The 26,706-nt window shown below is 37.1% G+C and overlaps 1 protein-coding gene across 4 annotated transcripts in view; it reads left to right on the top strand.

Moving 5' to 3' along the window:
* ssh (Protein phosphatase Slingshot) overlaps nt 1-26,706 on the top strand; it is a 256,624-nt gene that overhangs the window by 144,559 nt on the left and 85,359 nt on the right. For all 4 annotated transcript variants that reach the window (XM_017910247.1, XM_017910242.1, XM_017910244.1 and 1 more), the window contains one exon: nt 18,231-18,409. In XM_017910247.1, the coding sequence (XP_017765736.1) occupies nt 18,231-18,409 (179 nt within the window). The remainder of the gene's footprint in view (nt 1-18,230; nt 18,410-26,706) is intronic.

The raw sequence follows: 26,706 nt of genomic DNA, 5'->3' as shown, positions 1-26,706 counted from the left end.
TCCTGTAATCTATATAACCTACCGTTCAATATCGGCAGTTTACAAAGACTCGTAACATTCCGTGTTCCGAATCTTTCAGTAGACCTTGTTAGACGTCAAGATCGCGACGCATGGCCAAACAATCGTTCCGCTACTTTATCGCAAACGATATGGTAAAATAACGTTTCAATTTGAAATTGCTACTGTCGCGATATATCCGCCGAGGAGATGGAATAACAACATTAAGGAACATTCTAACAGTCTGAAAGTCTTCTACGCCCACGGTGCTGGAACGCTTTCCGGCCTGACGTTTACCGTAGCGAAAGGCTCAAGAGTACTCTCGTTGCACTTGCGGAAGACGGATGGAAACTCGCGAGCTAGGCAAAAGTTATTTCGTGCCGAGAAAATTTGATTTCCTCGCGATGGAAGAATTAACTTTGACTGCTTCTCGGTCCATGTAAATCTCTTCGGGACAGTTGGACGCGTTTAAAGAGCCGTGGCATTTTAAAGGACCCAGGAAGAAAAAGTAATCACTTTATTGATATAAGCTTTTGTCGTTTATTTAAACATATTGTAAATTATAAAAGGCAGTGTTCAGATTTTTTCAAATATTCCCTGATTTAGGTCTTCAACGTTATATCGTTCTGAATTATCTCTTTTTCAAAATGGCCTATCAATGTGCAGGATACCAACCGAATGATGTCAGTGAGAGAAAAAGACTAAAAAGGCTTGTAGCTATATCATATTCCTTAGGTATTGACGTTCAGACATTTCAGTTTTTGTGAATATTATCAAAATGGCAGCTATTTATAGTTCATTTGTGGAATTTTCACAAAAGGTTTCTACGTTTTCTATTAATATTCTTCAATGTTGTTAATTGCTTTTTAAAAATCGAACATCAGTGTCTAATAAATGTTATGGTAAAGATATCTGCGAAGTTTTACACAGTTAAGATGCATAATCGTTTGATTAGGGTTCTGTCATTAAATTCTGCGAAGGAACCACTGAGTCCATCATCAAAATCACCATCACCACCATCGTAAAAATCACTCAATGAGATTTTATTTGACATAAGTTTGTTCAAATAACCGGATCCGAGCTGAACATACCGTACACCGAAGGTTCTCATAGTAATCATATAATCAATAACATGGGACACAATTCGACTCGTATTTTAGGAAAAAATGACAAGAATAATGTACAATTTTCTATGCAAATGAAGCTGTTTCACAATCTAAACTTGACTTAGAAATTACTCAAGGCAGCAAGACTGGCTTAATGGTTAGCTTGACGGTGTCGATTGCGAATTCTCTGCGGTTTCTCAGTTTTCTAAAATTTCTAGGCTACATATCGATCACTGGTTTGCTGATTGTTTACTGGATATGGATTTTATGACAATCAACAGCTCGTTGCAGTCGACGTGATTTTTTTTTATAATTTCGTAAAATCAGTAATAATTTAGAAATACTAATAATTAAAATTCAGAAGATATTTCGTGCACACTGATTTAACATTTCTTCAATCGTCACAGATATAATTTATCAGTCAGTTTATGCGTATCAAAATTGCAACAATTAATAACGATAAATTAATATCAATCTTAACCTCTTGCACTATGATTTAATCATCCTAACTTGTGCATTGTAAAATGATTTAATTTTAACTATCTATTATGTATCTATTTTATTCGCTATAAAATTATACAAATTTGGATGTTGAAATATAATGTTCGATATGATTTTACTATAATCCGAGTGTAATTGATTTTTATGAGGTTTAGCATGAAAAATTCGCGAGTTAGGTTCGTTATCGTAGTATAAGTGGTAAAAATAACGATATATAGAAAATCAAATAAAACAATTCGCGAGAAAATTCTATCATTGGAAGATCGATTGCACGAATATTGGAAGAAAAATAGCGAAGACAAATTTTTAAACGAAATTTAAAAAATCAGCCATTTAGACCACGGTTGTCCATTGGTTGCTCTATAGACGAACGCAAACGGTAATTCCACGTGATACCACCATGTACCGGCAAAAGAGACCGTGTCGAAAGCATGGTTAAAGTGGCGCCATAACTGCACACTTAGGCGCTCCGGGTACCGCATTCCTCGTGTTGGAGACTTTAGACGGAAGACCGGTGCCTTCGGCGCCGGAAAAGCTAATGGCGCGTTGTTTCGCGAGCAGACACTGACCTGGCTCTTCTGCCGCTACCTTTAGTCTACCTGTGGAAGGTGGAAAAAGCGCGGGACGCGGCGGAGTGGCTTGTAAACGCGACCTTGGCTAACTTGTCCCACGTTGTCCCAACCCGTCCTCTTCGAGGACGCGCATGTATGACGAGCTGAAGACATTCGTACGCAGGAAACGGTGGTCGCTTTGCTGCTCTCGAGTGTCGTCTGAGAGCGTGACAGAAACGTCTGCAGATGTTATCGTCTTCGGAACTCGTGTCAAACTCTCGCTCTCGATGTCTGACAGCTTCTCTCGTCTCTTCCCACGTATTTCCACGTATCTCGTCGCTTTCCACGTCGTTCCACTGGCTGGAGAACTTCTTTCCACATCCTTTCACATCTCTCCTAGCTTTTCACGTCTTTCCATATCTTTTCCACGCCTTTCGTCGCTTTCCACCTTTTTCCACGTCTTTCTACGCTTTCCACGTCTATCCACATCCTTCCACATCGTTCCACTGGGTAGAGAATGTCTTTTCGTGTCTTTTCACGTCTCTCGTCGCTTTCCACCTCTTTCCACATCTGTCCACGTCGTTATACTGGCTAGAGAATATTTATGTATAGTTAGAACGTGAAATTGAATGATTTTCATTGTAATTAAATCAGGATTTCGATAACATAATTATTATCGATAGAAACTTCGTATTATAATTTATTGTTAGAATTGCTACAGTTAGATCATATTTAAATTTTGCGCAACAATGTCAATCGTATAAATCAAACAAACGATACGATATCACGGTACCTCGAATTTTCTCGGAGCAAATATGATTTCTCCACATTTTCCCGCAGTGTTTTTCCTTTTTACTGTACAAACATTTCCGCCGGTAGAAAGTACACGGTTCGCTATTTGCTCGTGTACCTAAAATAATAGGGTTTGCCTCACGGTTGTGGCTGTACAGGAAATTAAATATAAATTTTATCCACGATTATTAGTTGTTTCGTGTTTAATATTTCCTGAAATTATTTTTCGACCTTTCAGAACGAGTTAGCGACGAGTTTTATTTTATCTTCTTGAATTTTTATTTAGTCCTTGGCAGTTGTAAAACAGTAGTTTTCATACTATTACCACGGTAATATTATATATTACGTATATCGTTAATTTTTATATCATCCGATATATATTAACGTATAACATATCTTTTAATTTATCGAAACGCGAAACTTTTTTTTTATCTCGGAATAAAACATATATGACTTAGGCTGTTTTCATAATGGTTAGCACATATGGTTCTATTTTTAGATACGACACTTTCGGCTAATAATGAAAATTTGCGTGCTTTATCTTTATAATGATGCACGAGAAGGAGAGTAAATAAAATATATCGGGACTAAATTACACAGGTTGATAAAACATCGACGCAGACGTAAATTCATGTATCATTTGAATTAACCATTTACCATAAAATTAATTACGGTGTTTGCATATATTTATTAAATTACCATGTTAGCGTATATGCTAGAGAAAGTAGGGATATTTAGAAATTAAAGATGGAATACATGAACACTTCCACATAGCTTCAGAGTATTAATTATTAAGATAATATGCAAATTATGGCAACGTAATTTATTTTACTACCATGACAGCATATGTCACCAAGAGCTCAAAAAGTGGAACTTCGTACATGGCTATGTATCATGTCAAAATTACCGAGCTCTAAGGTATATCTAAATATACTATACGTTCATAATAATAATTAAAATTACTCGGTGAAAGTAAATGAATAGATGTTTAGAAAATGAGTAGATAGTGCATTATGTACTCGAAGAAGTACGTAATACGAAATGATTGACTCTTTTTAAAAATGATTACTAAAGAATAATTCTCTTTTCTTTTTCTTTTTCCCGCAGTAATCAATTTTTCATATTTCAATAGAACCCTTTGATACACAGCGAAATAAATTGAAAAATTAATAGGAGAAAAGAAGAATAATTTTGACCCTCTTAATAGTGTTAGTCTTAATATCACGATCATGTCTATAACTCGAACTCCGCGAGTGAAATCGAAAACTGTACGCGTTAAAAGGAAAACCGGAAACAAACGAAAGTGACCTACCCCCTTATCGTACTGTCCGATCGAGAGCGTGGATGAAAAGCGCGGGAAATGGTCACGAACCATAGCCTATACCCGTCTGCATCCAGCCTAAACCCATGCATCATCTTGCGTTTAAACGATCTCGAAGAACGAACCGTTTCTCTAGAAAGTCCGAAGAAAAACCAATGACGTATCATCGCAGCAATGTCCGAGTCCGACGCAACATCGTGGACAGGCTCATCGATATACGTCGTAGATATAATCCTTGGGCAGCTTGGATCGTTTTATCGGGACATTGCTGGCCGATGAACCGTGCCGAGAAAATTTGATTTCCTCGCGATGGAAGAATTAACTTTGACTGCTTCTCGGTCCATGTAAATCTCTTCGGGACAGTTGGACGCGTTTAAAGAGCCGTGGCATTTTAAAGGACCCAGGAAGAAAAAGTAATCACTTTATTGATATAAGCTTTTGTCGTTTATTTAAACATATTGTAAATTATAAAAGGCAGTGTTCAGATTTTTTCAAATATTCCCTGATTTAGGTCTTCAACGTTATATCGTTCTGAATTATCTCTTTTTCAAAATGGCCTATCAATGTGCAGGATACCAACCGAATGATGTCAGTGAGAGAAAAAGACTAAAAAGGCTTGTAGCTATATCATATTCCTTAGGTATTGACGTTCAGACATTTCAGTTTTTGTGAATATTATCAAAATGGCAGCTATTTATAGTTCATTTGTGGAATTTTCACAAAAGGTTTCTACGTTTTCTATTAATATTCTTCAATGTTGTTAATTGCTTTTTAAAAATCGAACATCAGTGTCTAATAAATGTTATGGTAAAGATATCTGCGAAGTTTTACACAGTTAAGATGCATAATCGTTTGATTAGGGTTCTGTCATTAAATTCTGCGAAGGAACCACTGAGTCCATCATCAAAATCACCATCACCACCATCGTAAAAATCACTCAATGAGATTTTATTTGACATAAGTTTGTTCAAATAACCGGATCCGAGCTGAACATACCGTACACCGAAGGTTCTCATAGTAATCATATAATCAATAACATGGGACACAATTCGACTCGTATTTTAGGAAAAAATGACAAGAATAATGTACAATTTTCTATGCAAATGAAGCTGTTTCACAATCTAAACTTGACTTAGAAATTACTCAAGGCAGCAAGACTGGCTTAATGGTTAGCTTGACGGTGTCGATTGCGAATTCTCTGCGGTTTCTCAGTTTTCTAAAATTTCTAGGCTACATATCGATCACTGGTTTGCTGATTGTTTACTGGATATGGATTTTATGACAATCAACAGCTCGTTGCAGTCGACGTGATTTTTTTTTATAATTTCGTCGAATCAGTAATAATTTAGAAATACTAATAATTAAAATTCAGAAGATATTTCGTGCACACTGATTTAACATTTCTTCAATCGTCACAGATATAATTTATCAGTCAGTTTATGCGTATCAAAATTGCAACAATTAATAACGATAAATTAATATCAATCTTAACCTCTTGCACTATGATTTAATCATCCTAACTTGTGCATTGTAAAATGATTTAATTTTAACTATCTATTATGTATCTATTTTATTCGCTATAAAATTATACAAATTTGGATGTTGAAATATAATGTTCGATATGATTTTACTATAATCCGAGTGTAATTGATTTTTATGAGGTTTAGCATGAAAAATTCGCGAGTTAGGTTCGTTATCGTAGTATAAGTGGTAAAAATAACGATATATAGAAAATCAAATAAAACAATTCGCGAGAAAATTCTATCATTGGAAGATCGATTGCACGAATATTGGAAGAAAAATAGCGAAGACAAATTTTTAAACGAAATTTAAAAAATCAGCCATTTAGACCACGGTTGTCCATTGGTTGCTCTATAGACGAACGCAAACGGTAATTCCACGTGATACCACCATGTACCGGCAAAAGAGACCGTGTCGAAAGCATGGTTAAAGTGGCGCCATAACTGCACACTTAGGCGCTCCGGGTACCGCATTCCTCGTGTTGGAGACTTTAGACGGAAGACCGGTGCCTTCGGCGCCGGAAAAGCTAATGGCGCGTTGTTTCGCGAGCAGACACTGACCTGGCTCTTCTGCCGCTACCTTTAGTCTACCTGTGGAAGGTGGAAAAAGCGCGGGACGCGGCGGAGTGGCTTGTAAACGCGACCTTGGCTAACTTGTCCCACGTTGTCCCAACCCGTCCTCTTCGAGGACGCGCATGTATGACGAGCTGAAGACATTCGTACGCAGGAAACGGTGGTCGCTTTGCTGCTCTCGAGTGTCGTCTGAGAGCGTGACAGAAACGTCTGCAGATGTTATCGTCTTCGGAACTCGTGTCAAACTCTCGCTCTCGATGTCTGACAGCTTCTCTCGTCTCTTCCCACGTATTTCCACGTATCTCGTCGCTTTCCACGTCGTTCCACTGGCTGGAGAACTTCTTTCCACATCCTTTCACATCTCTCCTAGCTTTTCACGTCTTTCCATATCTTTTCCACGCCTTTCGTCGCTTTCCACCTTTTTCCACGTCTTTCTACGCTTTCCACGTCTATCCACATCCTTCCACATCGTTCCACTGGGTAGAGAATGTCTTTTCGTGTCTTTTCACGTCTCTCGTCGCTTTCCACCTCTTTCCACATCTGTCCACGTCGTTATACTGGCTAGAGAATATTTATGTATAGTTAGAACGTGAAATTGAATGATTTTCATTGTAATTAAATCAGGATTTCGATAACATAATTATTATCGATAGAAACTTCGTATTATAATTTATTGTTAGAATTGCTACAGTTAGATCATATTTAAATTTTGCGCAACAATGTCAATCGTATAAATCAAACAAACGATACGATATCACGGTACCTCGAATTTTCTCGGAGCAAATATGATTTCTCCACATTTTCCCGCAGTGTTTTTCCTTTTTACTGTACAAACATTTCCGCCGGTAGAAAGTACACGGTTCGCTATTTGCTCGTGTACCTAAAATAATAGGGTTTGCCTCACGGTTGTGGCTGTACAGGAAATTAAATATAAATTTTATCCACGATTATTAGTTGTTTCGTGTTTAATATTTCCTGAAATTATTTTTCGACCTTTCAGAACGAGTTAGCGACGAGTTTTATTTTATCTTCTTGAATTTTTATTTAGTCCTTGGCAGTTGTAAAACAGTAGTTTTCATACTATTACCACGGTAATATTATATATTACGTATATCGTTAATTTTTATATCATCCGATATATATTAACGTATAACATATCTTTTAATTTATCGAAACGCGAAACTTTTTTTTTATCTCGGAATAAAACATATATGACTTAGGCTGTTTTCATAATGGTTAGCACATATGGTTCTATTTTTAGATACGACACTTTCGGCTAATAATGAAAATTTGCGTGCTTTATCTTTATAATGATGCACGAGAAGGAGAGTAAATAAAATATATCGGGACTAAATTACACAGGTTGATAAAACATCGACGCAGACGTAAATTCATGTATCATTTGAATTAACCATTTACCATAAAATTAATTACGGTGTTTGCATATATTTATTAAATTACCATGTTAGCGTATATGCTAGAGAAAGTAGGGATATTTAGAAATTAAAGATGGAATACATGAACACTTCCACATAGCTTCAGAGTATTAATTATTAAGATAATATGCAAATTATGGCAACGTAATTTATTTTACTACCATGACAGCATATGTCACCAAGAGCTCAAAAAGTGGAACTTCGTACATGGCTATGTATCATGTCAAAATTACCGAGCTCTAAGGTATATCTAAATATACTATACGTTCATAATAATAATTAAAATTACTCGGTGAAAGTAAATGAATAGATGTTTAGAAAATGAGTAGATAGTGCATTATGTACTCGAAGAAGTACGTAATACGAAATGATTGACTCTTTTTAAAAATGATTACTAAAGAATAATTCTCTTTTCTTTTTCTTTTTCCCGCAGTAATCAATTTTTCATATTTCAATAGAACCCTTTGATACACAGCGAAATAAATTGAAAAATTAATAGGAGAAAAGAAGAATAATTTTGACCCTCTTAATAGTGTTAGTCTTAATATCACGATCATGTCTATAACTCGAACTCCGCGAGTGAAATCGAAAACTGTACGCGTTAAAAGGAAAACCGGAAACAAACGAAAGTGACCTACCCCCTTATCGTACTGTCCGATCGAGAGCGTGGATGAAAAGCGCGGGAAATGGTCACGAACCATAGCCTATACCCGTCTGCATCCAGCCTAAACCCATGCATCATCTTGCGTTTAAACGATCTCGAAGAACGAACCGTTTCTCTAGAAAGTCCGAAGAAAAACCAATGACGTATCATCGCAGCAATGTCCGAGTCCGACGCAACATCGTGGACAGGCTCATCGATATACGTCGTAGATATAATCCTTGGGCAGCTTGGATCGTTTTATCGGGACATTGCTGGCCGATGAACCGTAACAGTCCGTACGAACGAGTCTCGCAATCTTGCATCTCGTATCGCGAACGTAGACACGTGTTGTATCTGCCTGGTCTGAGAATTTCCGTTCCCGCTCGTACAGGACGGCAAACTGGGTCGCTGTATGTCATACGATTATGCGCGTAATGCTCGGATAAAACGCCGAGAGAAACGCAATCTTGTAACTGGCGAGAGATACCGATCGATGGCGAGAGAGTCACTACCTAAATGGCCTATAGATCGCTGTTTAAATGCATCTCTAATCCGTGTTTCTCGATATTTTCGCTTTTCTTTGGTCATGTGTCTTTCTGCTGGGTTCGATGGTCTGTTGCGTTGTTAGCTGTTAGTTTCTTCACACGCAGTCGTGTCTTTCGGACGACGAAATTTTCATTTTCTAGACATGGGCTTGGTTGGTCTGAGAGACCAAGAACTCGTGATGTCACTCGTGATCCAAATATTTAAAAAAATTTGATTTTCCACATTCTTTTTGTTTAATCGCATTAATGGAAGTGATGTTTGTCAGATTTGTCGAGTTATTCAGTAATGACGAATTTTAATACCTGCAAGTAAGAGTGATCGTGAAATTGGTATTATAGGAAACGATATACTTCCTGAGTTTTGATACAAGGAATATTGATCAATTTTATAGAAATAATTTGAAGAGGTAGAGTATTGTTTGAAAAATTGACGAAATTGATAAGGGTCATTTTTGATATTTAATTGTGTATTAATTCTATTATATGGTCAGAACCTATTGGATTGCTATAGCCATTTCAATTCTTACAGGTATTTGATTAAAAATTTCAATTTTAATATCGTGGTAAGCTAATTTTTTGCATAAATAAAGGGGTCAGAATTTATTGCATTGTTATTTATTTATTTTATTATTCGTATCATTTGTTTATTTATGAATATCTTTTCCCGAGAAATGGAATAATCTATTGTTAGTGTAATTGTTAATAAATCTAAAAATTTCACAGTTTCAGTCTCTTTTTTCGTTTTTAATAAGAGAAAGCAATAATTCACATGGGATGTAATTTCACCCCTTAAGGGTTAACGTGTTCACCGCGTTATCGTATATCAGATAGGAGTTTATTTTTACGGTAGTCGTGCCATACCTGACTCGAATAAGGAATTTAAGCGTCGTGAAATTTTGAGAAAAACTTTCATAAAAATTTATCTTGAGCACCTTTGTAAAGCTTTTACAATTCTTAAAAAGAAGGGCGAATCTACTGAAATGAAAAATGTTTAACCAACCTACATTGCTGTTCAAATATTTGGAACACCTTTACTATTTACAATTTGAGATCTTAAAGCAAAGGATAACGTTATTTTAGTAAGTTTATTAAGGATCTTTTTTATTGTATTTCCATCTTTGTATTCTCACGTTTGCGAACAGAGTGGTATTTAATTAGATTTCGTTTAATTAGTATCTCTCGTGTGATTTTGTAAGGTAGAAAATTTTGCAGTTAAAAATTATTTTATTGCGCTCATGAAAATACTTAGGTAATCAATTCTTCGTGGTATTTTGGTTATAAATCTTTTAGAATACTTGTAAAATTTTAAGGCAAGTTTAAAGGTTATGTGCGACGTGACTTAAACTCGTTTTACCGTAGTGTAATTTAAATAATCAATACTTGATTGGGATTCAGTGAATTCACATTCGATTCAATGAATTTTAACGCGATGTATAGAATAATCAAGAATGTCCAAATTACGAATCTCGACAGTCAACTTTTTCCTTCATAATGCTCACCGAATCCAAGGCAGACTATTTAAATAATGGCAACATCTCCAGACTCGAACTTTCGTATCGTCATTGTTCATTGTTAATTCCCGGACGTCCTAATAGAACGGCTGGGACGAAAGACGACGTCGAGCCAGGCTCAAGGGTTAATTACCTTTATTGAGTGATTTTACTTGACGAATACACGTCGTAAAACTTTGGCAGTTTACGTCGCATCGCGGAAGGAAACGGGTATGGCTCGTGGTGTCCCATAAGGAGACGTGGGCTGCCTAATTAACCGCTTAATAGGGTTAAGTGTGGATAATTACCGGGCCCGGAAGTGCAATGTCCCAGCAGTTGAACGCCACCACACGAAACGCACGGCCGACTGCCTCGTGTCGAGAGTTATGTTTACTCGAAAATTTCACCCATAACAAACGACTTATTCTTACAATTTACTCGCTTTCTCGCGCGAGATCTTCGCGTTAAACGGTTATCGGATTCATCTCATTAACTATTACAAACGAGTGAATGCTCGAGTTGAGTTGTTTTATTTATCGAATTGCGTTTCTAGCATGTTCGCACGAGCAAATTAATATTTTGGACAGGGAACAGTGGACAAGACGTATCTTGGCTGATTTAACACGGTTTTAATCTGTTCTTCGTATAAGTCTTGATTTCTGAATTTCTTTTCTCCAGGTATGTTTGGCTGGATAGTAAAACATTGTACGTTTTGCAATATTTTGTTCATTCAAATTCTTTGCACCCCATTGGAGCCACCACTGTGGTATCGATACTGTACAAACTTTTGTTCAGTTTTATTTTCTTTAAAATTTTTATTTAGCTTTATTTTCATTGAGAAGTAAATAAGAATAGGAAAAGCATTATTTATTGTATACAGAAATTTACACTTTGGATTTCAAGGAATTTTTTATGGCAAAAGCCATGTTGGAGTTTGTAGAATTGTTATATTAAAAAATTCTTAGAATGCCAAGGATTAATATATTTCATTTAGTATGGTTTATTACGACTACAAATTTTGATGAATTTTTATTATAATTATAATTAATATAATTTAAAGTTCGTTACATAAGAGGTTTTCATAATTAATCTTCATTATATCATTATTTTATTTAAATTTTGTATCATTTTTTGTATTATTTATTTATTTTACATGATTTATTTCGTGATCCACGATAATTACAAATTTTGGTTCAATTTTGAATCCAAACGAGAATTTCCATCGAGCCAAATTATTATTCTAATAATTTTTCGTAATGAGTTAGTTTGTTTATTAATTTATTTTTTACATCAGATTTTGTAACGCACAATTGCAAATTTGGTTAAATTGAAAAACCAAGTAATGAATTTACGTTAAAATATATTTAACCCTTTCACAGCCAGAGTATGAAATATTCCGTAGCATGCATCAAATGGCACTATAACTTTCATATCTTAGATTATGCTGTGTTCAACGTGCTTATTATAATTTATTGCTCGCAAAGGCCGGAAATTTCTTGTTTTCTGTATCTAGGATCATAAATGCATATAACTTTAGCAATAAAAATATGAATATTTTTCCATTCGTTCGTTTTGTGTTCCTCGTTATTTGAGTATACTGTGAAAATACTTAATTATAGTTTGCATGTTTTAACAGCCGTTTTATTCGAGTCTCCGTGCCTTAATTTGCTTTTAGGTTCACTTTTAGTAACGGACTTTTAAACTTGTCTTTTTCTTTGTCAATAACATCTTGCATGCGGAATTTATCGTATCGTAATAAACTACCATACTTACGCACGACTCGGGAATATATTAACAGTAGAAATTAACGTCGATGTGCAATATATGACCAAGTATTATATATGTACATAGTAATTGAGGTATTGCGTGAATATTTGGTTGGTCAAGTAGCCAACATGTTTTCAATAACTGCGAAAATAAAAGGTCCGGCAATAATTGTTTCGACGTATTTGATAGTTTTAGAGACAAACAACATTGTTCTTGCGTGACGAAGAGCTGCGGAGTTAATAACGAGACGAGCTAACACTTAGGAACACGGTAATTTTCATTTCGAAGACCAGACTGTACTGTATGAATTTATACACAGGAGATGAACTCTACCCATAAATAGGACACGACTTTATGGCTCACTCTAGTAGTCAGATGCAAATAACTCGAATAGCTACACGATGAATTTGTAGCGTATGATTAACCCTCTATAACACTGTGTAATTCAGACGTCACACACCCATATGTCTGTCTCCCATAAATTTTATTTCATTCTTCCATAATTAGATTATCATATTTTACGTTGCATGTCATTAACCTGCTGCTGAATAATTTACATGCAAGTAAATAATTAGCTCCGACGTGACAGTGAAAAGTACTATTCGAGAACCAGAATCGACATCATAAGGTATTCGACTTCGAGTTGTTCTATCATAAAGGCAATAAGGTTTAACTTGGAAGTGACAATGTACTTTACATTTAAATTATTTTTTAAAACTACAAATATGTCGCAAATATTTCAACTTTGGTGCATAGATTTTAGCTGGGTGTAAATTTCAAATAATAATCTTTGAAAAATTCTACCAGTTACCAAGTCTCATCACATGCAGGTCCCTATATTAGGGTATTTTAACCCTTTGGACTCGAAGATTTCTTCGCTGTAAAGATGCAATTCGAAGCTCTTCTTAGATTTTTATAAGTCACTGATACTCTTTGTGCTAAAATTAAAAAATGAAAATCGTGAATTTGCGTGAGAAACGAATGAACAGAATAATTTTATTTCGGTGTTCTTAATATAATTATCATCGCTCATTATTTAAGTTATAGCATTAAAACAAACGGTGAGTGAGAGTCACCTTTCGAGTGCAAAGGGTTAATATTCGAGTGTCTACTTTACCTGTTCATGGATTTTCGTTGATATATCACGTATGTATGCTATTTGCATGTAGAGTCTGGTTCTGTAACGATCTAGATCATTAACCTGTTATAGGAAAAGTGACTGTTTTACAGGTTCCGAGAAACAGTTACTGCACATGGTAGCTTGAATAACAAAAGGAAAACGAAACGGCAAAACATCATACCAGGATGTTCTTATTGTAATTTCCTGACACTGGTTTCTTGCCCGCCGTTTGCTAGCTGTTGAAAGTGACTTCACTTTTTCCATGCTTCTTAGCGTGCAACGCGCTCTGAAATAGAACTTCAATCTTTTTTCAGTAAAACTGTTAATTCTATATTATTATTCCGTGGAATCTTAGCTAGCGTCGCGAGTTTTTGTTTAAATAGGAAACAGGAAGTTAGTGGAATTGGCTGCGCAAGAGATTGAATCTTTGCTCTTCCTTTTTTCGGTAAAAGTGATTATTTAGAAATTTCTCATCTTCTTTAAATGATTCAGTAGATGCTTAGATTCCAAGTATTATATTTTCATACCACGAGGGTTCTTCGTCCCTCGAAATATTTGTTTTTGTTAATTTTCATTCATTTTTGGCAATCAAAATAATTACCATTGGCTATTATACTTTGCATATGTGGAGACATAATATGTGGACATTGATTCTAGAAGTAGCAATTGATCTCGGAATTTTCCTTTTTACAATTACTAAAAATGTTTACCTGTTTTTAAAAAAATTAGTATTCACTCGTATTACGATAGAACTGGAATTAATATATTAATTTATTTTCATCGTATCACTATTATTACTGTTACCTACGCATGCTATGTTTTGGTACAAATTAAAGATCGGTAGTCCTAGTATCAAATAGATTTGAAATTTGGATTTCCTTCAACTATTGTTGAAGAATTGAACTGTTATTTATGATAATTTATTTTGTCACATTTTTGCATGTTATTAACACTTAGGCATATAAAATTTAGGAATTATAAAATTTAGTTAGGAATATAAAATTTAAGAAAAAAGAAAAGTTGAGTTTTTCTTAAATTAAATCTATAGAAACTCTAAACTTACCATTCTAAAAGGAAAAGCATATGGAAACCAGTGGTGGGAGTTTGTATTGTTGCAATTTGGGTAATTTAATAATTAAAAAAAGACAGTACTACACTATACCGAAAACATACGGAAATTTTAATTTTCATTTTAATTTTACTCGGCTAAACTACTTCATTAAAATTTCAAAAAATTTTCTATTTCAATTAAATTCAGTATAATGGTGATCCATGTTAACGAAATAAATAAAAATTCGTTATCTTCGTTCTAATGACAAAATACTTCACGTTTTCTCGCTGAATAATAATTTCCAAAAAACCCGAGAAAAACTTTCCACGTTGACGTATGAAATTTAAATATCACGCGTAATATCTTTGCATCGCAATTGAGACGTTCGGTTGTAACAATGGTGTAACAGAAATATTCTCTCTTAATTTCGTTATGGCGTGTTATATCGGCAAGTAGCAAGTATCTGAACTCGCAGGAAGGATAAAAACAAATGACTGCGAGGCTCGCAGAGCGAGAAATTTATACGCTCGCGACAAAAAGAGCTCTATGGACTGTTGGTTAATTTAAAACGTAATTGTACAGTACTGGCAGATTCTTTGCATTTCTTCGGTTCGTTTAGTTTAATTAGAACGAATTAATGGCTTGACCCGTAGTCTCTAGCCATTATATAACCCGAACTGCTTGATCCTGCAGTGACGAAATAGGCAGAGAACGCTCCGATTCTTCGAATTTAAAGATTCAAATACCAAACGGTGTGTATAACAGTATGTAAATTGACTTTGACGTTAATGCGATTTTTTTACTCTTTTTTTCTCCTTTTTCTTTTAATAGATCCGATTAGAACGAGTGTATAGCGATGTTGGAATCGATATTGCGTTCACGGTAACGTGCACACCATGGTTCACGAATAATTTTATCACCGATGCGTTTTATCGCGTGAGAAAAACACTTTAACACTTTTTCTTTCGATTTTTAATTCGCGTCCGAACGATGAGTCGAGTAAATATTCATTAGCTTTGTCCACTGTGTTTCATTTCCGTTCGCCAACTCTGCAAATTCGATTTGCGAACGGGGGGCGTACACGTTTGTCGTCAAATTCTATTCAACCGTGAAAAATGGCGTGCAAATATCGCGATAATTACTGTTAATAGAAACGCGAATGAAATGGGGTGTAAAAAGCATGGGGCGATCATTTCAAAAGGGATTAAACGATTTAAAGCCGCTCGAAAGATTTATCACTGGTAAATTGTTTAAACTGTTCATTCGTGTAGAATTTCTTTCTTTCTCTTTTCCTTTTTTCTTTTGCCATCCTGTGTTTTTGTAATGGAGTATTTATCGTATACGTCAATTTCAATAATTCTGAAATATTATTTCCGTGGCACTTAATTTATGTGATTGTGTGAAATTACTGTCAAATGAACTTCTGTTACTTTTCTGATCGTTATATTACTTGGTTATTAAATCATAAATTAATTAATTAATTAATAATTATCCATTAAAATATCGTAATTTATTTATCGCTCAATTTATTTGATAAGTAGATAAAGTAACTAGATTATAATACTCGAATAAGTTTGATCATTTTTCAATTATATCGATAATTGCTCAATTTTAATTAATTTAATTATACGTATATTAACATATTTCAAATATGAAACACAGCTATTTTCAAAATCTTGAATACAATTTAATCAGTATTTTTTGCATCTATAATATTTCTGCGTGTATAACATAAATCATAAAACCGTAAAGAATGGTACAACTAGTGTTAGCATAATCAATATCTTCAAATACTCGAAGGAACAATTTTGCTAACAGAAAATCAATTTATTATAATACAGGGTGTTCCAAAAGAATATATACACACTTTGCATGATTATAAAAACGGTATATATTTGTATGGATTACAGATTATGGCGGTAATACTTTAAAATATATTCACGTTTTTCAAAGTCTAGTCTAAAATCAGTCATTATTTTAAATGAGTTGTACCTAGAAAAGAAAAAATAAATTAGAAAGAATAAGGTATCAAAGCGTGTATACGGTTTTATAATTGAATTTTGAAGACGCTGCTCTAAAAAGGATAAAAAAGAAAGTGAAAGAAATACGTGTTATTATACAAATTCTCTCGCAACCCTCTCGTCAAGGTGTCAAAATAGGGATACGACTCTTCTCACATTTTTCTCATCCACTCTGCATCGAAGTAACAGCGATCGGGCAGTTATTTATTTACGACTATTACCATTCTTCCAGCCTGCACTTATCCTCAGCTGGATTTTACGACAAACTAAATTCCGCGATTACTTCGCGCCAGTCATACTCTGCCGCGTGCAACCGGTACCATTTACCCCGACAGAAATTTCGAGATACGAGCATGTACGATGTTCTATATATAACATTTCGTCCATTATAACTAATATCACGTTCCCATGGAATTCCTTAGAAATCTCCACGCGCACTTATTACTTCTCCGTTTCTCCTCTCTAGTTGCAGCGAAATTGCAGCGGCTATCGGTCGCAGTTCGCGGGAAAATCGCGTGTCTTTCTCTCGCGGGAGATGAAAGGGGACGCGGGCAGAGAGAAATAGAGAGTGGCGATGGATGTCCGGGTTTAATACCGATATCGATAGAAGCAGGAAACAAGTGGCGAAGCGGAAACGGCAGAGAACGTTACGGTTGTGCAACTGCACTTCTCCGCGGTGTCATTAACCCCGAAGCAACTTCTGCTTCGCGTCGCGAGACGACTTCGCGATTGCGATCTCCGGTCAAGTGTACGGGCCCGATCAGAATCCCGCGACGTCTTTACGACCACTTTCTCTCTCTCTTTCCTTTTTACCCCTCGTTCGGCCTAAATGTTGCATGTTGCGTCGCCACGGGCATGCATCCCGCCGATTTCCGATTATACCGCGGTCACGCTCGGCTTCTGTCCAAGCAGAGAAGATCGTCGCATCGGCAGCTCGTGTCCAGTCCACGGATCCTCCACTTGCTCTCACTGCTCCTGCAATCTTTCTTTTCTCCGTTCTTTCTCACCTCCGCGAATTATTTTTCACCTCTCTCGTTTCGTGACATCTTTTATTTCTCCTGTCACTGTTATTTTTCTTTCCTTCTTTTTTCACAGAATTTATTTTAGCTCGCCAAGTTTCTTTCCTTTGTTTTATTTCGCGAGAATTCGTTCCGATTTGTGTAATCCGTTTTCTTTATTTTATTTTTCGAGAATTCGTTTCACTTTGTGTGTGCTTCTGCAATGTTTCCTTTGTTTCGTTTATTTTGCCAGAATTCCTTCCAATTTGTGCACCTTTTCTCTTTATTTTATTACGAGAATTCGTTTCAATTTCTGTATGCTCCTGTAAAGTTTCGTTAGAATTCATTTCAATTTGTGTAATTTTTGTGTCTTTCTTGTTTCGTGAAAACGTTTGCTTGTTTTGGTTTCTGAGATTTCGTTTATTTCTTTCGTTTTGTGAATTTCTTCTGCATTTCATTTTATCGCGTGAAACATCGCGGATTTTCTTTTTCACCGTTTTACTCCCTTGACGAATGATCAATGTGGTAGCGAGTCTCCGAAAGAACTGTTATTAATTAAGAAGATTTTCACATCTCGGTGCTGAATAAAATAGAAATTACGAGGTATCGAAATTGCTGGCTGTGAAAAATGATTCGACCGAAGCTGTCGAAAACAGAGCAAAGCTTTCCAAGATTCGTATTTTCAGAGTGAACAGCTGAAGATCGGATTTGTTGGAATTCTTTTCAGCGGTGTGTCGTCACCCGAAGCAGAAATCTAATCGGCTGTCCGTAACGAAAAACCGTCCGTTCTGATTTCAGGCGGTGAAACTGGAGTCAGTGCATCCAGGAAGGACGAGATACCTGGTCGTAGTATCCTGCACTGGAAGGCAGGATGCCGAGGAGAGCTGCCTTCTTGGTATCGATTGTCACGCTAGGGCGACCGTTGGTCTTGTACTCCGGGTTCTGGCCGACACTGCCATTACTCTCGACGGCGACGGGTATGTTGGCTATTTTCGAATTTCCCCATCACTTTAGCCGATCCTTGTATCCGCTGCTAGCCGCGTGTCCACTGCTTGCTGCTTTATCGTCCAATCATCCGGGTACATCCTTGCTATCTGGCTTTCCTTTAAACGGCTTACGTACACGCTTTTTCGCCAATTCTCGCGTCATCCTGCGTCTCGTATGCTCCTCGTAGAGTCGCGTCGTGCCTTGCACGTGTCTCGTCAGTTCTTGGATCAATCCGTGATCAAACTTACCACGATTTAATTCATAATTTTCTTTTAATTTTTATTCATTCACTACACTCGGCAAGTGACTCAGTCGCCGTTTGTTTTAATTCCTTAGATTAAAAGTAACTATGCACGAAATATTCTATTATTCTATTTTTAAATAGATTTTTAGATTTTAATTTTCTATTTTTATTTTGGCACGAATGATATCACCTAGCTTAGGAGGATGTAGGAAAAGCTTCGGATTGTTATATCTTTATAGCGAAACAATTTTCGAGTGCAAGGGGATGAAGATTCGCACTCGTTTCCGCGATTATTCTTGCAATATGCGCATGATTAATATATTCCTCTCTTCCATTTTCAATCTTCATTTAGTCTTTCACTCAGCCATCATTTGACAGATCATAATGGGCTTAGCATAAGTGAGCATTTTTTGAATATGCATTAAAAATTTCTTATTCAACGTGTCGTCGCTTCGATAACTTATTTTCGCAATTTCTTCTTCATTTCTCTATTTTTCTAAGAATATTCTTTTATTTTATCATCCACTGGTCATTTGGCCGATCCTGGTAGATTTAGTATTTTATTTAGTGCAATCCGTATTATTTTTATTCCACATTTTCTGTTTTCTTGTTTAGTAAACAAACAATCAAAAAATATCGTGTATAAAATTGATGTCGAGTCAAACTCGACGAAATAGGTATATTATAGCGAAGTAAATTATTTGGTATATCGAGAATAACGTTAATTTTGAATGTAATATTTTATATAAAAATTATTATTTCGCACAGGCGTTTTCTTTTTTTAATAAAATCGTAAAACCGTAAAATCGCGAGGTATAATAATCTTTTTGCATCGAGTAAAGAGACGTAGATTACCAACACGTATTTACAGAATTGCCAATTTTCTTTTGATTTATCGTGCGCAAAAGAGTCGCATTAAAAACACGTGACAGAAAGATAAATTATTGCCCGAGCTCGTTGCTCTAGACCTACATAAAACTCATCGCAGATTTCATGCGAAACGCCAGTCCTATAATTTCACAGCTAAACGCTAATTTCTTCCGGAATATAAGCACCATTTTCCCGCCAGAACTGACTCTAACAACTTTCTATCAATTTTTTCCCCGTCTCTAATCCATTCCATTTTTACTACTCTAACAGCCATTTTCGCGAATTCTGCGAGGAAGCTAACTGCAACTAAATTGGACAGGTGAAAAATGGCTTAATAACGAACCTAAATTGCGTACCTGTGCGAATGTTGGAGGAAGGACTAATGGATAAATAAATTCGCCGCGTGATTTCTCCGTTTTTCCCTTTTTATTTCTCGAATCCAGGATACGACCGATTAAAATCAAGTTTCAAAATAAGAGCCCGCGAGTTTTGAAAAGAAGCGTTGCAACGGAACTCGTTCCCTCTTGTGTAATAATCGTTTTATCTTCGAAGATCGTAATTTATGATTTGGTAACGTGTCCGAAGTCGAAGCTGTTTTTAATTGAGAGAGAATATCGAGCTCTCTGAGGGGAAAAATGCAACCTTACCGTGAGTTCTAAGATTGATGAGGAGACTTCAGCCGAGATTTTACACTCGGTGTCAGGAATGTATTTGGCTGCGGTGACTGATGTTCGTGTTGCAGATGGTTCAGAGTTGGAATGAAGGAAATGAAGGAATTGCTAGCTTGTAATCCTTCGACGACGAATTCATTAACAGCGTAATTACCGGGTCAGAAAAATAATCGGCTTTGGACTTTTTGATCCTTTTATTTGCCAATGATGTATAGCTGCTTTTATCGCGATAGAAGTGTAATTATACGTATCAATTTTCATCGTGCGATTCTAATTGGTAATAGATAATAATCTTTATCTGTAATGATTTCTATTTCGAGTTCGTAGCTATGAAATGGACTGGTTTCGTACTCTTCTTTTCCTTTCCGCACAAAATGTTTGTTTTCTTCACACATACGACTGTACTTTCACATTCCTCGCACCTGTGTACTCAGATCTGTGGATATTTTTATGTTCCTGGAATTAAACACCACTGTTGAATGTGTTCTAATTGAAATCTATTTAAATTCACTTATTTATTTATTTATTACTCGTTTTACATATTGAGGTTGAATTTATCGAATATAGGAGAAGATAATGATTTTTCGTTCTTACAGCGTTTCAAAGACTGAATATATGGGATTGAATATGTCGGCATTTGCTAGCTACTTTTAATCCTGCTGCGAGCTTCCTAGTGAAGCTAGGAGTGCGAGCTTTGGGTAGATGAGAGTTTACAGTGTGCCCCACGACTACATGTAGCTTTCGCGAACTTTCGAGCTTCCGTGATTTTTTTACTGATTTTTACTCCACAAATTGAGGTCTAAGAGCGAGTTGTGAAAGTTAATAGTTTTCGATGACGGCCGAATCGATTGGGGGATGAATCAAACTAATCCTTAGGTAGATACGTATCACGTGTGAAAATTGCGTGGGCGTAGGTCACGTGGTTCGAATTTTACAACGTTTCAAAGACCGACTATATAGCCCTGAATGTGTCGACATTCGCAAGCTACTTTTGAACGTGCTGCAAGCTTCCTAGTGAAGCTAGTAGTGCGAGCTTTGGGTGTGTGAGAGCTTCCTGTGTCCCCTACAAATACATGTTGCTTTCGCGAGCTTTCGAACTTGCTAGATTTTTTAATGATTTTTGGCCGTAATTTTCGGTATGAGAGCGAATGGCAATAGTCGACATTTTTCGATGACGGCGGAATCGATTGCGGGATGAATCAAGCTGATACTCAGGTGCATAGGTATCATGTGTGAAAATTGCGTGAGTGTTGGTCACGTGGTTCGACTTTTACAGCGTTTCAATGGGACAATTTATAGGGCTGTGTATGTCGATATCCACGGACAATACTTTCGCTGTCTCGGAGATTTTGTATCAGGAGAACATAATATGATAGGAAGTCACTTGGCTAGGTAGTTCGATGAATTCTCGGACTATACTTTTGCAGCCTACATCGACAATACTTTTGCCGTTTCTTGGTCAGTATTTTTCCCGCTTCTGGGCAGTATTTTTGCCTCCTGGGTGGACAACACTACTGTGGTCTCGAAGAAAAATGTTTGTCCGTTTTCGCCGATTTATACCAGGATAACATAACATGCAAGGAGGTCGCTCGTCGTGCCACTTCTAAGAAATGTCGTCATTTCCAAGAATTCTCGGACAATATTTTTGCAGCCTCGAGGAAATGTTTCTGGCCGATTTCGCGATTTTGTACCAGGAGAATATGATCCAAGAAGTGGTCTATCATTGAAACAGTTCCTATGAATGCGGTCATTTCTAAGATTTTCATGAACAATACTTTTGCATCCCGAACGTAAAACTTTCTGTTAATTTTGCGATTTTGTAGCAGAATAACGTAACGTCCTAAAATGTGGTTCGCCATCGGAATTCAAAGGAATGGCGTTATTTTCCACGAAATTTAGGCACAGAACTTTAACAGTTATTTTACTTATCTTACTTACCTAAAATTATCCAATTCACAGTTATCCAATACTATTTCATTGTATACTCTTTATTTTCAAAGTCCAATAGGACCACTGAAAATTTACAAGAGATAGAAAATATCTTAAGCTTATCATTGACTTATTACTGACTTATATGTATTCTACAATTAATTTATAAATAATTTATGTCTAATTTATGACTAACGTATAGCTAATTTGTAACTAAATTATGACTAACTTATAACTATTATGTAGTGCTTAAGCTTAGGTGTGCGTAACTCTTAGCTTGGTGCGAATTTCAAAGAGTAATCTGTGACAATTCTACCAATTACCAGGTCTCACCACGTGGAGGTGGCTACGCATCGAGACCCGACATGCGCCCTAGTGGCGCAGCCTGCTGGCGCTATCCGTATCAAAGATACCCTAATCTAACTTGCAGCGAATTAAGTTAAAGCTACTCTACTGACACTTTATTAAATATCGTATCTTACAAAAGGGATTTCGATTCGGTATACTAAACTCTAATACTTTATTTACGCAACACCAAGGTATTTCATTTCAACAGACGCGAGCAAAGAAAAACTAAATTAAAATCGCGACGCGCCCGATCGAGATCGCGATTATTCGAAAGACCGACTAGCGTACGAGACGTACTCTCGTGTACAAGACAACTTCATGCCTCGGCACCCTCCCGATCGAACCTAGCCCACCCAGCCACCACAGACCCTGCCATGTCTTACTCGCGAACGAGAGCGATCGACGAACCAGCGAAACATCCAAAATCAACCCGAGGGTCCCTAGCGAGGCCCTGTAGCCGGTCACGCAGGCCCCTGCCACATGGGGGAGAAATTAATCATCCCATGGGGTCTGACCGCAGGCCTATATGCAGTGTCACGGCTACAGGGCCCATACCCCGGTCGTGCACGCGCTGGTGCCCAGGACGACTAAGGCCGACAGACCCTCGTATTGATTCCAGATGAGTGCCAGCCCGCCGACCACCCTAGAACCGATGCATGACAAGGGTGGCAGTGGCGAGGGTGAGTGTCGGAACGAGTCGTTTGGATGACTTATGAAACATGGAGTTATCAAGTATACGAGAGTACGTCGCGCAGGCTAGTCGGTGCTTAAGAACGATCGCGACTATCGCGAGAACACTTATGTTCTATTTAATAAACGACAGGGATAAGGAAGAATACGAAATGTATATATTCGCTCTAAGTTAGATAGTTTACCTTTGTACGGATAGCGCGCACATGAAACTTAGCCTAAGGATCTATCTTAGAACTACTTAGGTCTACTTAGATCTAACTTACGCATCTCGCGTCGTCCATTGATGTGTCCCAAATGAAGTCTTGAGTAAAGTTGAGAATCTTGAGAAACCTAAAAGCTAAAACAGAATATATTATTGTTAATATTAACCTGAAAGGGAACGGATTAGTAAAATGAAATACTATAAAAGCGAAATGAATAGAAACCATGAAGGTCAACCAAATGAAATGAGTAACCCAACGTTGAGACATAAACGACCCAACGATGAGACATAAACAACCCAACGATGAGATACAAATAAACCAACGATGAAATGAAATTAAGATCGAAATAACAAACCATCGATGAAAATATTTGGAAACAGAATTCCAAATTCAGAAAGAAAAATGAATAGGAATGAACAATAGAATCTGAAAAATAAGGGTTATTATTAAATTAAATGAAGTTGGGGGTGATGTGTGGGTGCAGTGGGCAATGGCTATCAACTAGTCCGAAGATCCAGTTAATGACCACCGTTCACCTGCACCCCACCACTACCCCCTTCAAAGCCACCTCCAACCTCACCACCGACCCCCTCGACCAAACCTTCGAAGCTACTTCTCGAAAGTCAAACCGACAAATGAGTTCTGCTGCGTCGCGTCGCCCTTTATATAGCCTCCGATCGACCGACCCCCCCCCACGATCCGAAATTTTCGAACTTTATTGACTATTATTTCTTCACATCGGTAGTCAATAATTTATTAATTTTTTTACTATTACTATCAATTTACACTGTGGACAATTTGTTATTAACAATATTAATTTGTTATTAACAATCGGTGTAATAATTTATAAACTTTGTGCAAATTGTAGGTACCTTTTAACACAAGTGCCAATAATTTATTAATTTTTTTCACATTCTATTGTAAATGTACTCTGTGAACAATTTGTTACTAATAATAGTAATTTGTTATTAACGATTAGTATAAGAATTTACAAGCTTTTTATAAATCATGGGTACATTTTAACACAATTACGTTGGAAGTTCAAGTAATGGCCAATCATTTTCACTTTTATTGTAAATTTATGTTGCGAACAATTTGTTTCTAACAATATTAATTTGTTAATTTGTTATGATAACCCACCCAACGTTCTTACTTTTGATGTAATACTTCATTCTGGCAAAAATCGTATCTTTTTAGAGAAACTCGCATTTTTTGGAAGCTTAGAGTGATGAAACAATTTCAATTACGGATTCGTGTTCAGGAAAGTAAACTCTACTAAAATCGCGTAATGGATGTTAGGAGATTACGCAAGACAGTATATATACTTGGACTCCTGCGACCCTGATTACGACTCCACCTGTTTCCGACCCCGACCCATACAATCCTTGCAGGCGATCACTCATCCTTCTACACCACTCCAAAAATTCATCCTCAACGTTCGAGCTGAACCCTATTCTGCTGTTTATTGCCCATCATCAGTTTGCATTCACTCTCATGACACACCCTCTTCTTAGCGTTCCTACATAAATATTGAACAACCTCATAAGATGTCCAATTTGAAGTGAATATATTTATTCTTTCTTGAGGTTGAAAATTATGAGCTAACTGCATGGTATGTGATTCTTTCGTGTTTGATTAATCGACACATTAATCGTAGGCAGTCCATGTTTGATAGACGTAGGTATCATGAACGTTGAGAAAGAACACTCACTCTAAACTGATCGGGAATAGGTTTATTCCTTCTTGAGATTGCAAATCCCAAGTTGATCGAGCTAGTGAACGTTTGCTTCGTGATTATCTACCAATTTAATGTCAAACAACTAATTGAAATGTGAAGAAACCAGTGACACAGTGATTAGAATGTCAGCCTTAAAACGATAATCCCTAAACCGATAGATTGTAAACTTGAATACTGATAAAAGATGCTGGCTCTGAACTAATTGCGGTTTAAAGTTGGGTTAGTTCCTTTCTGTTTAAAGTTGCAAACCTAAGTTGACCAGAGTGATACAAAATTGCGTAACATCCATTAAAGATGAGATTACGAAAGAATTTCATATTTAGTAGAGAGTATTTTTAATTCAGGCTCGTTGATTAGTATAAAATCCATTAAGAGTACTCGCATGTGTGACCCTGACAACTAGTTTGCGATTTTACTTGTTATCAAGTCGTAGCTTGAACCCAATGCTTTCGAAACTAAATTTATCGTCACGTATTAACACGTTCGTTGCCATTGACTCTGATCAGTGGACATTTTCCGATAATATTTAACGTATATCAGTGACTCTAATTGAAGTACAGACCATTTGGCGATTTTCAGTGTCTCTCTGGTATATTATTTTTGATATGCCAATTAAATATCTGTCATCTGTCACCACGCGCCAGCACAACGAAAACAAATCACCTGGTATTAATCGTGTCATAAAAAGCCGCCGGAAAAAGCTCGCAGAAACAGGTCCATGCCTAGATCCTTAATAGATCTCGAGCTACAGCCGATACAATTCTCAGCTAACGACTTTTTTCACTATCATATCTTCCGTACAGCCCGAGCTGGTGGACTAATTACAAGACCTGCAAAATATACGAAGCTAGAAAAACGGGATAGCATAATCTCCTATCCATTTAGTGCCAGCCTTTTGCAGCTGCGAGTTTGGAAATGGCTGTAGAGAGCGCTTAGAACCGTAGCCCTTCAGCTTGGCCATTAATCCCCAGTCTATTTATTCCCGGTTTGTTCGAGGCGAGGAGGAAAGCGCGCCACGATTTTACAGGTTATCAGACTTTTGCTGCAGCCGAGCAGAGATAGTTCCGCACTTTCTCCTCTGGCTCGATACTCCTCTATTCCGCGTCGAATAAAAAGCTCGTAGCCGCGCGCGGACAAATCAGCCGACGCCGGCCTAGCCCGCAATTAAGCCTGCCTTCCCATGCGTAACAGAGATTTTCGATCTCGCTAAAATCTGCCAATAAGGTATCGGATCGACACTGGCCGACCACTTTCTAACCGGTCGGTCCCCTCGTCTCGTCTCTGTGTCGGTGCATTCGTTAGCCGTACCCACACATGGCCAGGTGTACAACGGTGGACACCGTGGTTACCTGGGTATCCACTAGCGCGCGTGTGTCCGGTTCCTTTCAGCTCGGCAGTGAGTCATTAGCGTGGCACGCGGCCGTACGCGAACTCTCGGCAATTAGGCGAATAAACCGCGGCTCGAAACGGTACATCGAGCGCGGATCGAGAAACGAACGCACCGCTCCAGCTACCGCTCGCGGAAAGGTGAACGCGAAGGTCAGCTCCGCTCTCTTTTACACGGGACCCGTACGTACGTCGGCTGTAGGGA

The sequence above is a fragment of the Eufriesea mexicana genome, unplaced genomic scaffold, assembly GCF_001483705.2.
Source record: "Eufriesea mexicana isolate 0111107269 unplaced genomic scaffold, ASM148370v2 scaffold87, whole genome shotgun sequence".
In the NCBI taxonomy this organism is placed as follows: domain Eukaryota; kingdom Metazoa; phylum Arthropoda; class Insecta; order Hymenoptera; family Apidae; genus Eufriesea; species Eufriesea mexicana.
Note: the sequence above shows the minus strand (reverse complement) of the source record. Positions and strands in the feature narration are given on the sequence as shown.